The 16,023-nt window shown below is 39.7% G+C and overlaps 3 protein-coding genes across 3 annotated transcripts in view; 1 reads left to right on the top strand and 2 right to left on the bottom strand.

The window, feature by feature from the left end:
• Positions 1–1,618: 1,618 nt before the first annotated feature.
• Positions 1,619–6,645, bottom strand: tmem74b (transmembrane protein 74B). The gene is made up of 3 exons (XM_036531981.1): positions 6,578–6,645; positions 3,670–3,860; positions 1,619–2,669 (listed from the first exon to the last, which is right to left on the bottom strand). Exon 3 carries the CDS (start codon positions 2,603–2,605, stop codon positions 1,856–1,858), a length of 750 nt encoding a protein of 249 aa, XP_036387874.1. The 5' UTR covers positions 2,606–2,669; positions 3,670–3,860; positions 6,578–6,645; the 3' UTR covers positions 1,619–1,855.
• A 3,241-nt stretch (positions 6,646–9,886) lies between these two features.
• On the top strand, positions 9,887–13,447 carry LOC118779280 (bladder cancer associated protein). Its single transcript, XM_036531314.1, has 2 exons — positions 9,887–9,979; positions 10,916–13,447. Exon 2 carries the CDS (start codon positions 11,052–11,054, stop codon positions 11,313–11,315), a length of 264 nt encoding a protein of 87 aa, XP_036387207.1. The 5' UTR covers positions 9,887–9,979; positions 10,916–11,051; the 3' UTR covers positions 11,316–13,447.
• Positions 13,448–14,537: 1,090 nt separating this feature from the next.
• The window catches only part of ripor3 (RIPOR family member 3), a 39,606-nt gene continuing 38,120 nt past the window's right edge, over positions 14,538–16,023 (bottom strand). Inside the window, exon 23 of the mRNA XM_036532296.1 lies at positions 14,538–15,997. The gene's annotated coding sequence lies outside the window, so the exon portion shown is untranslated. The remainder of the gene's footprint in view (positions 15,998–16,023) is intronic.

Genomic DNA, 16,023 nt, shown 5'->3' with positions numbered 1-16,023 from the left:
ATGACAACATTCTTGTAAACATTGTAACATTGTCATCATGCACAATATAACTACTTCATTTAGAAGGTCATTGTCTTTTTTAGGAATGTTTGCAACATAAAGAACATATCTGATATTTCTCTGTACCCAAATACCATTTAATGGAGAGGTCAACTACACAGCAGGTTGGTAGTCCTAGTTTCTTGTCTTTGAAGACTTACATTGTTTTGCCTGGACCACTTCTGAGTTCACAAAATTAAAATATTTTCCCACTACCATCAACTTGTAATGGACCATGACTCGGCATAAATATTACTATTCATATATATTCTGCCTATACACATTAAACTACTTTCCTCATATAGAATAATATTATTTTGAATACCTGTAGTAGCACTATAATGCCTGAAAACAGACAGCAAAAATGACCATGTCAGCTAATCAGTTCAATCATAATGTGCTTTCTAAACCTTGACTAGTGTTCCATTTAGTTTAGCCAGGAGTTTTGACCAAGGATTTTGGTGGTGCATTATACTAACATCTGTGATGCAGACTACCTCTCTGCCTCTATTTAGATTTTTCCTACATGTGCTTATCATTACCCCTGTCATGTATCCATCTCTTGCACGGTCCTCTGTACGACATTCATTAACGCCTTACCCAAAGTGTATGTGCCCTCAACACACAAACACATGAACTTTAAAGCACGTAAACTGCTAACATTGAATGGGCATTTTGTGTGGCTGTTTCAGTCCAACTGCATGTGTTTGGGCCAGTACATTGACCATTTCACCAAACTGTGCAGTGTGGGCGCTATTTATACACATAATTTCTGTGCATTTCTCTGGTTAAAACTTGCTGCTTTTACTGTTTAAAAACAAGGCATAATGGCACAGTTCTTAAGACTCTGCTTCGCAGTGGCACTTCCAATCTTGCAAATTGTGCAAAGCCTCTTGTTAAGACTTCCAAAATAACATGTTAACACAATGTCCAGATTATGTTAAGCTAAATTAGGATGGAGACAATTTTCCCATCTTTTTTGCTGAGTCACTGCGCGATGGTCAATGTATCAAATCTCCTAAACACGCAACGGTTGTGGAGAGCGCTTTGTTTCTGCCTCTGAACATCTGGTCTGGATGTGAGTAAGATACGATTATGAAATGAAATCTTCTGTTGTTTTCGAGAGCTCAAAGAAAACCTGGCTAAAGTTCACCCATCTGTATCTAAACATTAGATTTTCTTGGAGGATTCTTAATGTTGTGTCTTGTTATACATGCCAAGACTCAGTAATAATAACCCTTATGTTCTAAAGTGGTTCCAGTTTGTTGCTACGTGTAGATTCTTGGCCTCATAAGGACACAAGCTAAAACTTGAACTTGCCTGCTCATTGTGTTAAATATACAGTTCACTCCTACATCTGACCCAGTGTTTATGTTCAGTTTTACTTTAAGGCATATTGCATCTTTACAGAGTAATTAAACATTTAAATATATTATGTGATATACATTATGCAGATATACTTTCAACTCTTGAGTAGCTCATAGCAGTCTATTTGCAGCACATTTAATTATTGTATGATTTTTGCATGAGTGCTCATTGTGCTTTAAAAAAAATGTCTGGATAATTCTGATATGACTTTACAATTTTTATGTAGCATATGTATGTATGTGCGTGTGCCTGTGAGTCTGTGTATGTGTGTCCTGCAAAAAGGAGTTCTTTCAAAAAGGACGTTTTGTCTTCAATCCCCGATCTGCTTCCTGTTCATTGTTTTTCTTAAAGCCCTTCTACGCCTCTTGATATCAACCTTCACTCCGGGTTGAGTTGTGCTACTGAATTTGTTTCGAGCGGCAACACACGCAAATAAACCACGTTCATCTCAGCTGGCTCCTTCCGCGGCCGTTACAGTAACGGTAGTGGTGGCGGGAACAGGTTCGCATTCCACCAGAGACTCCCTTCCCTCTCCCTCTAATTGTCTCATTCGTAGATTTATAGATCCGTACGTCTTTCTGGGTCTTCTAGACATGGCGAAAGTTCTCCTGCGGTACAGCTCGCCTTTGCATATGGACACCATCAGCAACATTGACAAGAGCATCCCACCAAGCGTTAGCAATCCCAGCCCTGCTATAATGCACTTGTCGAGGTGGGACCCTAACTGTGCGTAATACATCTCCAGTTTTTCCATCTGTCGTGCTGTCACCAAGTCTGGATTGACCTTGGCCTCACGCGGGATAGTGTAGGCTACTACCACCAGGACAATCCCACTCACCAAGAACACCAGGGCGAAAATAAAGCCATAGTCTACTGAATGGTTGCCGGACTCCATCTCCTGCTCATCATCCGATCTTGGTGATAGTTCGTCTCTTTGGGAAAGCTGGGAGTGTGACGGGTGACCCCTGTCGTTACATGCAGGGTCGCCGTGAGTTGCATTCGATTCACACTGATTGGCGGAGTTACCAGCGAACCGCGTCTCCTGCTCCTCGTCCTGAAACGAGGCGTTCTCAATGCCATCGCTGACTGCTGTCCGCGGTGCTGACAGCGGCGGCTGATGGGAACTTGAAGCCTGATTGGAAGCGTGTTTGTTCCCATCCCCAAATTCACGGAGCTCTACACCGTTCAAAGACTCCATCGAAAAGCACTTTACTCATGCCGTATACACAAGTTGCCGCCTCTCATTGTTCCGTGGACCAGACCTAAAAAAAACAACAACGCAGATTATGCAACAACAATACGCCTGTACGAAGTTCGTTGTCCTAAAACTGAAACCCAAAACATAAATAATCGTCAAATTATGAGATTCGTTAAAGTTCAGTAGCACCAAAGCACATCTAAAAGTAGCCTAAACTGGAACGTGTTTAAATGTTTAGGCTACCGCATACCACTGGGGATATTTCAAAAGGATGAATGTGTACAAGAACGTCGTAATTAATTTAAAGCGGCGTTATCAAATTCTGCCGATTATAAAAGTGTATCAACCTTGAGTAACGACAAAGAGAAGGATTAGCGTATCAGCGAATCATTGACTTCATGGATGATTTCTATCGCTGCTTCCCCCAGCCTCCCCCCTTCAACATTAAGGATGATAATACCACGAATTATCTACTGCTGAAATATATATAAATGTGCTGGTATTGTGGAGAAGCTGGGTTGTAATTATTTTGATAATATGCATTCCCGTCCGTCCCCTCTCACCTCTCGGGAGCTATCTCATGACAAACGTCTGGTGCCGCAACACCTCTGACCGTAATTACCAAACGGATCGACTGATGATGGGCGGTAACATAATTCAAACTCACAACATTAAAAAGGTAACAATAACAACAATACTTTATGAGCCGTGTGTTTATCAACCATAAATATTTCCCTTAAACCACATTATGTAGTACCCTACATCTCACACTCCCAGTTAATTAACAACTGTGTCTGATAAATTATATGTGTTAAAACCTTGCCAAGTCCTTTCTAGGTGTGGTATTCATCTTTGCCAACCCTGTAGTTTAGGCAATAAAAACCTAGGATGACCTTGATAACATTACAACCCTTTAAACGTACGCGGATTGGATCGTTCAAACGAGTTGCCAGCTTCCGAAAACAATACTGCACAGTACAGTAGACAATACGTTTTCGTTGAGGTTGAAAGGGAAACATGTATATATCGACGAATACAAAAACAAAAGAGTAGCCTTCGCTTACCTGCAGGTGTTGACGCTGTCGTTTGGTGCTGATAATTTTACAGAGGGAAGAGGCAGGATGTTGCGAGGGAGACCCTGGTGAAAGACCTCAGAAGCGAGGGGAGTAGCCATGCGCGAACGAACAGCGCTTACTCTTTGGTGAGTGAAAATGGAGAAATCTGCAACAAGCTAGACACCGCGTTGCTCCCACTGCTGACAGAAAAAAAAAAAAAAAAAAACCGAGGAACATCACAGTATTGCCTGTGTTATTTAAACATCGCATTTTATTCGTAGATCTAAAAAAATTGCTTTTTTTTGTCAAAGCGCAATGATAAACGTCTACAGTATGTGTACGCACATTGTAGCTCGAAAATACTACTCGTTCTGCATTACCAAGCCATTTGTTAAACACTGTTACACTGTTTAGATGTGGGACCCGTGCTGAGAGACAGTTACTGCAACAGAAGTCCTTGTAGCATGTGGTTTGGGGAAAATAATAACACGTTTTAAACAGCATGGGTGGACAGCAGCTTCCTGTTTAAGTGCTGGAGGTAACATTGACCGGGGTAATATCGATGCCGAGAGCTTGCTTCATGTGTGGTGTTTATAAACAAGTGGATTTAGATGTACCGAGCGAATATCAAATTTAATTCGTGGAGTTTGGGTTTGGGGCACTGCCATCTATGGATGTAAAATAAAGCTACAGTTGATAAATTCGTGTTTGTTGTTTTTTTGCCCCTTTTAATCTTTTGAAGCTTTTACCACGAGGCCACTGAAACGACCCACCGTGCTAGAGAGCTGGGTAATATTACTTTCTATTTTTTAGATGCGCTGTGCTGTTAATTGCACAGTAGTACACTGGACAGCAAGCTCACGAAAGAGTAGCAAATTACAAGCATAGGTCCAGATTTAATATAATTGCAATCGGCATGTGAATAACAAACATAAGTTTTACCTTTGGTTAATGCAGTATGAACCATTCTTAATGTGACAGTCCAACACATTAATGTAACGTGTTACATTAAACAAAAAAAAAAGTTTTGACAGGATCAAATTTCATTACCATTATCCATTAGCAAAATGCACCATTGGCATGGCACTTTGAAGCTAGGCTGCCATTTAACTAGAAAGCGGTCATCACTGAATGCCTTTATTGACAAAGCTCTCCTGAACTGGTAGAATGAATTGTCATGTGATTATTTCAATATGCCATGCTCACTAAGACAAAACACTATCCATTTACACTTTTGTGATTAAGGATACATCTCAGTCCTTTTGTTTTCTTAAGTTGCCAGTAAGTGGCCCTCGATGTTCCTGTGTAAACCCTTGCGCCCAGTGGGCATAACCTCCGTAACGCTAAGGCCAGGACTGGTTATGGCTTGTCAGATCCTCTGAGTGTAGACAGTATTTTACTCTTTCCAACAACACACAAATTAGCACACATTTTGTGACAGATATAACATGATGTAACGCCATCACCTGATATACATAAAGTGGGAGTCACAGGAAGCAGATCGTCAGAGATGACTCAGGCCTAACACATCTGGCTGGTTGTGTGGTAAGGTATGGTTGGTTCTGCCCTCAAGTCGGAGCCTGGTCAATTACGATGTTAAATAAACTGACACCACCCAACCGACACCTCCCACTTCCACCCAACCATACGGTGAGTCAACCTAGAAGTGAATTGTGTGATCTGATTTAGTGTTCTCCATATTTTTATACCACAGTTACAACAGAGGCAAACATATTTTAAAAGAATAATGTATGTATTGAATCATTATAATTTCCTGATTCCTATGTTTAAAAATTGTGTATTTAAATCTTAGCACCTTTGCACAGAACAAATTCAGATTATTTGCAAATAATAAATCCATCCCATGAAACAGGAGAGCCACATTTATTCACACCTTTAAGTAAGGGGCCTGCATTTGCTAGTTGTGAGACGTGGTTTTGGAGGCAGTGATAGATCCCACAGCCGCACTTAAAGAATTCTAACACAACCTGGCATCTGCAGGATATTAAGTGTCAAAAAGTACCATTCAAATCCACTTTCATGAACTGTGGCATTCATGACCAGGCTGGAAGGCAGGAGTCTCCTCTAAGGGGAAACCACAACAAGCTCAGGTTTGGCTGGAAAATGGACATTCCAACGCAAGAATGACTCAAAGCTTTCATCCAAATCTACAAAAATGGTTAACTTAGCTCAAAAATAAATGTCCACAGACAGGCATCTCAGTTTTCACCTTAATCCAATCTAATATTTGTGGTTAAAACTCAAATCATTTCACAAAAGGAAAGATCTGAAGAATGTAGAGCAATTCTGCCTGGAGGAATGGTAAAATTCTCCCTCAGGAGTGCCAGATCTTCATAAAACACTACATTAAGCAGCATATAAGCACAAACTGTCTACAGCTGAACAGATTTCCTGAACTTTCCAGGGTACAATGGTATCAGTGCAACAGTCATTCTCATCAGACTTGGTGCCATCAGTCTGAATGGGAAACAATGCACAGAGAAGTATAATACAAAGAAACACTGATGGCCCTTCTGTGAGACCCAACACAGGTTCTTATTCTATAATTTTTTCCTGCTCATAAACGCACTTTTTTAAAATTCTTCTTTACACTGCGGTTGGATTTAATCATTTACACAAGTTACATGTAAAATAATTCTCCTTCTCCTTTGAGTGATCATGAAACAAAATTCATTGACCATTAACTGTACTGATTATGTCATCATGTCTATAATTTGTTCACTTTTTGACCTTTCCATCATCTGCATTAACATTCTCATGATAACAAGAAACAGAAAGGATTACACAATTTGACTGTCATTTCATAAACCATTCTTGAAAAGTCATAAAAACAATACCCTCATAAGGGAATGGTGGAAGTACGACAACGGTGTCTCAAAGGAGCCTCTACCCTTACCATCTACAAGAAACATCCTCCTCCTAAAAATACCATCACAGCCAGATGGCGACGACAGTAATGTCTTCAGATTTCTCCATTTTGATGTGATCAAATCAGCGCGTGTATCAGGATTCAGAGAATCAGAAGCACGGAGACACGCGGCAAAATGGGGGGATTGCCATGGAAACTGTGCGGAATCAAGCCGATGCTATGCATTATTTATGCCGGCCCCCAGACAGGCTGGCTTTGCTTTCGCTCTCCTCTCTGTCCTCCTCAATATTATTTACCTTGTAGTTCTTCAGTCTCATATCTTACAACGTGTGTCCTTTCAGTTATAATATAATATAATATTCAGCATTTCCCAGCTCTCAATTTCTCTCAAATTCTAAATTCAGGCATTTTACTTGGATTGGAAAGGGTTCTGTGTCAGACCGCTGAAAGGCAAGATTTCATTTCTGAAAATAGATTTGCGACTGATTGAAGGTACATTCTCTTTCTTTTTTACCACTTCATGTTTAATCAGTCTTTGATTAGCTGCATGCATCAGTGTTGACCTTTAAAATCAGACAAAGGGGCTGCCTAAGAATATTATAATCTGACATACTGAGAATTATTGAAACTATCAAGTGTGGTAATGATAGTACATCATTTCCTGCTGTGCGCTATCAACAGTCAAAATTGATCAAGTAACCTGAATGACTTCCTCTGCCTTTGTATCCCTACCTAATAACGATATAGAAAATTCAAAAAAATTTAGATGGCAAAAACAGAGGAAATAGATTTCATCTTCAGACTGGACTTGCCTTGCCTCTGTATAGGATGGGCAGCATTTCTCATCCAATAGTCCAGGCAAACAGAATAGAAAGTATGCGATTTCAGAAAAATGACTGAAGGACAATTCTAATCTCTCAGATAAGCACTGGTAATGCTTCCCATTACACTGGATTCTCTAAGGTCTAAAAGTGCTGCATGGTTACATGTAAAGCATGCCAGTCACTTCAGAGCATTCTGAGTGCTGTTCCAGGATAAGCTTTGACTATTCAAATCTTTGACTTAAGCATTATGACCTATGACACAGAACTAACCCTGGATCAGCAAGGCTCAATGGATGTTTGCCTGAACGTGACTGCCTAGATTATGAATACTGTGATACTGTGATGTTGCTGCCTGTACAATGTTATACATGGGGAGGGGCAGGAGGAACTTCAAATATAAATTATCTGAGTATGTTTTGTCACATCAGTCTATATGTAATCAGTATATATAATAAAATGTGATTTTACTCAGTAACAACTTCAAAGTGTATGTTTGAATTTAATATTTATTTGTAGAATGTAGCCATGATTTAAGTGGATTAAGCCACTTCAGCTGTGCTACAGAGTGGGAGACCACAGTTCAGGTCCCATCTCCTAAAAACAAGCTCTTCACCTCCTTGAAAACCTGCTGCTCCTGACATTGGTACACAGAAGAGCAGATATGCTGAGGAGTCAGGAGCATTGTGCACTCAGATAAGTGGGAGAGCAGTGTAGTGATTACAACTGTCAGCTTCATAGTAGGACATCTCTACCCAGCTATCTTTCAGTCATTTAGTAACATCGCTACAGTGTGGAGTGGGAAACCAGGGCTTGTTTTGCATCCCAGACAATTAAGCTATTTATCTTCTTGAAAACCCCACATTTCTCACACTTTTATTAATGGCGGGGTGCAGGTGTAATAGTACATTAAGATTGTAATATTGTATGTGCCAACAGGTCCAAATAAAGTCAACAGCTGAGGAAAGGGATATGGGCGCAGTGCAAGACAGGCCTCCACAGTGGCTGAGCTGTGAAGGCCTGCATTCCCCAGCAATAGATGCTAGCACCAGTCTGGCATTCACAGCAGTAGAACCACAGTGCCTGGTACTGGATCCCCAGTGCTCTCCAGCAGTGAAGGGGAACACCAACCTGGTCCCCAGCAGCGGAACATTGATGATGGCAACAGGACCCCTCAGTCTCTGGTGGCAGACTGGTAAAGAATGACCCCCTCCTGAAACAGATCCCAACTGTGGTTGAACAAAACGGCATAATCATTGGATGCAAACATATCCACGCACCCAATAGCACCTGGATAAGGATGTCTGCTACGTAAACATAAAACATAATACCTTACATCTAGCTCGACAATAACATCCTGTCTCCTCTCCAGTGATGGAGAGGCTGGGGCACTACAATAGCACATCTAGCTGAAAGGCTCTTTGGGAGCAGTCTCTGATGGCTCACTGAGTACCAAAGACGGCGTTGGTAAGCACATACAATACAATATCATTGAATGTGGCTTTTGACATCCACCTTGGACACTGACATTACATTAATATGACAGATTGATGCACAAATTCACATGTCCAATGACTGTTTCACATAAATTGGCAAGGGGGTGAATGTTCTGGAGGCACGTTACGTACTTCATGATGTATATCTCAGCTTATTTTATCCTTTTATTTTATTCATTTCATTGATCTATTTTGCTTGCTTGATACAGCTATTCAGTTTTACTTTTAGTATTTTCTGATGAAGTTTGCCATCTAGTGGTAAATTACTGAAAGAAAAATATAAAATAACTATACACGGAATCTCTGTAGTTTTAAAGATTTCACTTTATCTCAAAAAAAAAAAAAAAAATTCTCTGCGTGCAGTTCAGCAAGCAATGCGCAATATTCCAGCTATAAAGTTTCAGAATAAAGTTACTAAAATTCATATTCAAAGTTACATATATTCATATATCTCCTTGACATTTGAAGTATCACGACTGTCAGACACTTGAGTGTTTTTAGTTTATATGCGTTAACCTTGTAAAAAATATATATAGAAACAGAAAAAATTAAAGTATAGCTAACAATAATATCACTAGTCAATATTGGAAAGAAGCGTATTGTATTTAAGTTGGCTTCATCTTCGATTTATCCAATTCCCCCAATTTTACAAGGATTCAGTTGTAGCCATTGATTTATTGGTTGATTGATATTGGTTGCAAAATGCGACATATTATCAGACAGTACTGGCTATTTATTATTATTGATTAACGTTGCAATACCGTTACATACTGTAACATTCTTTCAGTGAGTGTGAGGATTCCGTGCACAGGACACACCGTTTATGCAACAGCTTCGAGGCACAGCGTCCAAAGTACAGCCTGAAACGTGTGCATATCTACTGCTATGCTTAAGAACGAATATAGCCGTCTAAGAGTGCTCGCATATTTACTACTTTCTCTGTAAAACTTTTAATTTATACAATATTCAAGTTTCCAAATTAAAAATCAGGCATTCGACGTGGACAGCAGTCGGGGGGTCCTGGGACGGAGATAACTGCAGCTACGCAGAAAGCTGGCTGATAATGGAGGCAAGTGGCGTGCACAGGCTGAAGTGAGATCCAAGAATGGCAGGTCTGTTCATTGTTCCCTGGGCTGGGGTTTTAAAATTAGCCTAATCTTTCTGTAAAATGTAGTCCCCCCATATCACATCTGTTTTCTTTATTTGTCATAGCACTGGGTTTTAGATGTTATGTCGAATATCCTATTTCGCTGGCTAGTTAGCTAGGCTAGCTAACTCATGTGGTTCGTTAATCATCATTTGTTTTTGTGGATATTTTGACAAAGCATCGGTACTATACCCAGGCAGAATGACATTTCAAATAGTAGATAGATATTATTCACTTACAATTAATCGTATTGGGCTAACTATCTACCTGCGTGTAGTTGTAGCTACAATAGCAGCCATATATAGATAGCTTCCTTGCTAGTTATGGAGCTAAGTAGCTAATGATATTAGCTACAATTACCTAACCATAGCTATGTAACTTTGCTAGCGAGCTACTATCATTTAACGTTAGCTAGCCGTATAGGAATCCACTGTGCTTCCATATAAATGGCTAGCTACGGAAGTTGCAAGCTATTATCTATCTAGCTTGCAAAATTTGTAGTGTTGATTATCTAAGTAGCCAGCTACTCGATACCCAGCTGACCATAACGTTAAATAGGATCGTTATCAGTGTAGTTCATATTCTAATTTGGGAAACTAGCTTTATGCGTTATGCGAAGTGTACCGGAAGCATAATGTTAGCTAGTTAGCCGAAGCGTATGTTTAGAGGCATTAAAATAGAAGCAGAAGTAAATTAAAATAGTCTGTCTCGATTAGCATTTGCCTTAGGCACTTGATAGTAGCAACCGTAGTACATATAACGAAATGTCTAGGTGTTTTAACTTTGAAGTTCAAACTCGAACGCAGCTTTGCTTGTAGCTACCAAGGTCGACTTTAATTAAGCTCTAAGCAAGCTGATTATGTAGGAATCTTACTATATATTTTTTTTTCTTTTTTTGTAGGTCTGACTTGATGTAAATAAAGATAACATCCTCAATCCACATCGCCTCAGCAGTGGCTATCTGTCCCACTGTGAGTTGTGCTGGCCCACTTCAGCGGACGTCATTTTGAGATCGGTGTGTGTACGCCTAAGAGACGATGTACTGCCTTCAGTGGTTGCTTCCGGTTCTCCTGATCCCCAAGCCGCTGAACCCGGCCTTATGGTTCAACCACTCGATGTTCATGGGCTTTTACCTGCTCAGCTTTCTTCTGGAGAGGAAGCCATGTACCATTTGTGCCTTGGTGTTCCTGGCAGCCCTGTTCCTGATCTGCTACAGCTGCTGGGGGAACTGTTTCCTGTATCACTGCCATGATTCTCCACTGCCAGACTCTGCACATGACCCCAGCATTGTGGGTACCTAGATTACTCCTGTTTGTGGCCACTAAGTATGAGTGCACCTCGTATGATGGCTTACATCAACAAGGACACTGGACAATCTGTATCTAGGCTGTGAATACTCTTCCAACCTTCAACTGTTAAATGCTGAGGAACATTTGTCTTCTAAGCCTCCTGCCTCTGATTATGCAGGAAAGATTGTGTCCTCCAACACCCCCATTACCCCCTCCCTCCCCTCACACCTCCTGGTTTTGAGTGTAGGTCCCTCACTCGGCAGTACTGGATCTGCAATTTGCATGGGTTGCCTTTAGTCTTTGATTTCCCCCCCCTCATGTTGCAGATGTGTTCATACATACATACATGTTTGTGTGTTTTTTTTTTGTAATATTTTGCTGAAAGTTCCCAAAGGGTAGAAAACAATGTTTGTCTGTATGATCTGGTTTTGGTTGTGGAATTCATAGACGAACGGTATGAGTAAGTCATAAGTATTATATGGCAGCAAAAATTAATGTGAATAACTGTGTCCCTGCGTAGATCTTTGGATATCAGACCCTTGGAAAAAAATCCAAAAAAAACAAACAGAAATCTTAATCAAGACTTCAAAGAGGGGTGGTCTGTTCCCAAGTCTGTATAGTAAGGTGGCATTGGCACATTGTAAATGATATTTCATCTTTTTAATTTAATAAAGTTAAGTTTTTAAAATCAGACAGGAGTTACTTTCCATGTGCTAATGGGGTATGATTTTTTTTCTCCCTTCTCATTTCTCCAACACTGAGCGGAGATGCTGGATACCACTGATGATGGTGGCCTTGATGTTATGCATGACTGATTGACTATGTCTCAGTGTTAAGGGTGGGATGTGATTGTGGGGACTGCTGCTGGCAAAGGACTTTAAAAAAGCAGATCTGAGCCTTGGAGTAATAATTGACTTGCTTGGCCTGCGTTAACTGAAATCTGATATACTAGTAGATTGAAAATGAAACTAAATGGGTAATTAAGTAGCATTAAAAAATTAATTGCATTCACTGATAAAGTAAATGGTGAATGTATCATGGTGCTTGGGGAAATTTGTTTGATTTGCATTAGTAGTTTAGAAATTTGCGGCCCATGCAAAGTAATGAACATTTGATTAAAGGATTTGGGTCTTGATGGTGTTTGTTACAAGTAACAGCACCTTAGCTTATGGAACTGATGAGGGTATCAGTCAGAACCCAAGCATCAAAAAACAATTTGTTACTGACCATCCACTGAACTACAGGTGCCACAACTTGTTCATAGAAGTTTGCCTTGTCTGCTTTTAAAGATATTTTTGACAATGAGTCCAACAAAACGTATGTATTATGTGTTTTGTTAATACTGTTGCAATAGCTAATGATAAACTGTTTGCCATTAAAGGAGATAAGACTTCATAGTTCTAATTTCATCTTTTGTGAAGTTGTGTCGAACCCAAACTTTTACGGTTCTGTGTTATCCAAGGTCTGTGTCCTATGTTGTTTTGTTCTTCTGTCAGTTTGAAAGAATTTGGCAGAATAGAAGGCAGTTTCTGAAGATTAGAAATTGGAGACTGAATGCACATTTTTGCTCTGGTTTTGAATGCATGTGTAGGGTTGACCCAAGCCCATACTGTGTGTAATAGATTCCCAATTGATTTTTTTTCTGTGCAGGCTCACATGGGGCAAATTCCACAGCCACTTGGAGGGGGGCACTGAAAATAAGTCTATAAACATCCTAACATTTTTGATGCTGAATACAGATTAATTTTTGGGGTTCCAAAATAGGACACAAATGAAAATTATGTGCAGTTTTGTCACCAATCCCTATTTATTCTGAAGTGTTCAAAAAAAAAAAAAAAAAAGAAGCCAGCTCCACGGATTGAGAGAACTTTAGAACCATAAAGCTGTCTCTGCTGGTTGCTCGTCTTGTCTTGGCTGTCTGATAAAAGTCCTGTGCAATTGCTCCCCCTGCCTCTTAAGTGTAGCCCTAGATCGTGTGACCCAGATCCTTCTATTTCCATTCTGTGTGTTTGGAAAAGTGTAACTAGAGCTTTTGATATTTAATACAAGAAATAATTGCAGGCATAAAATTAGCAGCTGCTGCTCCAGCCTTCAGCAGGCTGTTAGCCTGTGCTGAAGGATATAGGGTCATTCGCCATGGTCCACTGGCCTATACTTTATGCTGTAAATGTATGTTATTGGATGAAAAATGTCATGAAAGGAAATCAAAGGTTTGCACGATGTCCTCTGTGCATGAAGTTTCTCTTCGTATTTACATGACAGAGTAGATGAATCAATCATTGTTCCTACTTACTATCCACATTGGATGTAAGATTTTGGGAGTCTTTTGGTATTAATTCATTTTACTCATATAATCATCTGAGTTTTAGTCCGGTGTTTGTTGTCACTTGTATGAATACTGAAATGGGCTGACGTCTCGGGTATCAGATGTGTTTGGTGAGTAAACTGTATACTTAATTATTTATGGTAATGACTTGTTTTAGAAAAATGGTACAGTAATACCACTTAGGCCATTCAAACTCACCAAAAAGGTTAACGGTGTAACTGAACTTAAGTTTGATAGTGTGGATTGCTGTATTAGTTATTCCAATCAATAAAGAAAATGCAACATGTCATTGAAACAATGGAGTTTCTCGCTGGCTGTATTAACTGTCAGCTGTTGCAATGCCTTTGTTACTTTGTTTTCAGTGGCTTTGTTTCATCATAATTGGAACGTGGCTAACAGGTGCTCCCAAGGGCCATGAGCTTTCCCTCGCCTGGTACCCCCCCCCCCCCCCCCCCCCCATCTCCCCCTCTCCGTCTGTACTTTTGTAGTGTATTCCTGTACAAGCTTGTTGCATGGGACAGTCATCAACACCAAATGATTCTTTATTACTTCAATATGCCAGTTCAATAAATGGTTTAACAACTTAAGTGGTTCTCTCCCACCTATTTCAACTGATGATCTGTTTTTTCAGATGGCATGGATAGATTTTTCCAAGAATAACACCAAAAGTGTACTCCGCAGGAAGGCGTTGTTACACAATTCACAATACACCAACTCAAAAAAATCAGCACAACCTCACTTTCCTGCATAAATGGCAGTCGTTTACACCTTGAGTTGAGTTAATCTCAGTCTAAAATCAGTATTAATTTACACGGATAGGACTGTATTGCATTTGAAAGGATTATGTAAACATGTAGGAATTGCACAAACACAAAACAAATGAAGGTCAACGCCATCTTTTGGTTCCTGCTTTATTTTGGTCAGGCTTCAAAAAGAGTGGTTCATCCCTTAAGGTACTGTCACATGAAAGGACACGTACAAAAGAGCAGTGTTTTCCTGGCTATACTGATACGACAGTCCGCACTGTGGAAATGAGTTCAATGAGAATTCTACTAGAATAGTGTCATTTGCAATCTTTTAGGTGACCATATTTGCTGAGAGTTTCTGTGGTATTGATATGTTATGAGAATCTTTAAAATGGAAGGATAAATATAGCAGTTTTGTGACTTTACTAAAAATTGTGCACCATTATGCACTGAGCAACTTCTACTTCCTTGTTTACCAAGAGATTAAATTGTAAACTATGTCAAAATTATGACTAGGATCTTATTCTTGATGCTTGGCTGGCCAATTATTTTTAAGCATTTAATGTAACTGGCACCAGGTCCATGTGGTGTGAAAATGTTCATTAAACAGCTGCTATGGTGCATTCTTTGCAGTATTCTGGAAAGATTCAAGGCCAGTGAAGAAGAATGTCATGTACAGAGGGGCTGAAACATGCCATTGTAGTAGTCACTTGCTTCTCCCACTGTACCTCCATGTTTGTTTTCCACCAGCATTTGGCAAAGGAAAATGTCATATAAAAATATCTTTCATGAATGTATATGAATATGTTTAGAAATTAATTTCATTAGCCAGCAGATGCCTGTATCTGGGTGTAAAATGAATGAGTCTTTCACGAAATGCAAGTCTAATTATAATTCCCTCTTGGATTTCAGTCCGTTTACCACTAGCTGTTAAATGATTTATGATTTTATCGTATAATCACCTTAGCATAAACGTGTCCATTGCATGATTTGCGATGGCAGGATATGGGACTTTTGGAACTCTAGTGATTGCTTTCCCTTGTAATTGGTTCAGTAACATAATGTATGCTGGCTGTCATTAATCTTATTTGGAGCTATAATAATGATATACTTCACCCCTAGCAACAACCTGTACCACTTAATGGTGGTACTCTGAACATTCAAGTGAGCAAAAAGCACCTGCATTTGTGTAGGATGGTGTAAATCTTTTTTGACACTTTCAGCATCTCCCCTGAGATTAGACCTTTTAAAAAACACTGTAGTTCAGAAGCACAATACAGAACAACTCAGGCAACCTTTTCCCAATAGCAGATTAAGGTAAAGTAGTGAGATGCTGGTTAACAGCTGTTATCCAAAATGCTGTAAATACCTAACCTTGCTGTTACATTTAGCATATTGATCTTAATGGATCTTAACATTAACTAATGCATTTTATGTCCTTCAAAGCTTGAAATCAGAGCAAGAAGTTGGATGTACACAGTGGAGTGCTCCAAAGAAGGTGCATTGTAAATACTCGTTATGTCCAACTAAACAGTTTCCTTGGGTTTGTTTTTGAGGGAATCGCTGTAGTTGCCCTTTAAAGAGATTTTGCTAACATCCTGAGATCACTGCTGCAGCATTTCCTAAAGAATATTGAAAAGAGCAGTAA

Source organism: Megalops cyprinoides, chromosome 6 (genome assembly GCF_013368585.1).
Source record: "Megalops cyprinoides isolate fMegCyp1 chromosome 6, fMegCyp1.pri, whole genome shotgun sequence".
NCBI classification, from domain to species: domain Eukaryota; kingdom Metazoa; phylum Chordata; class Actinopteri; order Elopiformes; family Megalopidae; genus Megalops; species Megalops cyprinoides.
The sequence above is the reverse complement of the archived record's forward strand: the minus strand, read 5'-3'. Positions and strand labels throughout refer to the sequence as shown.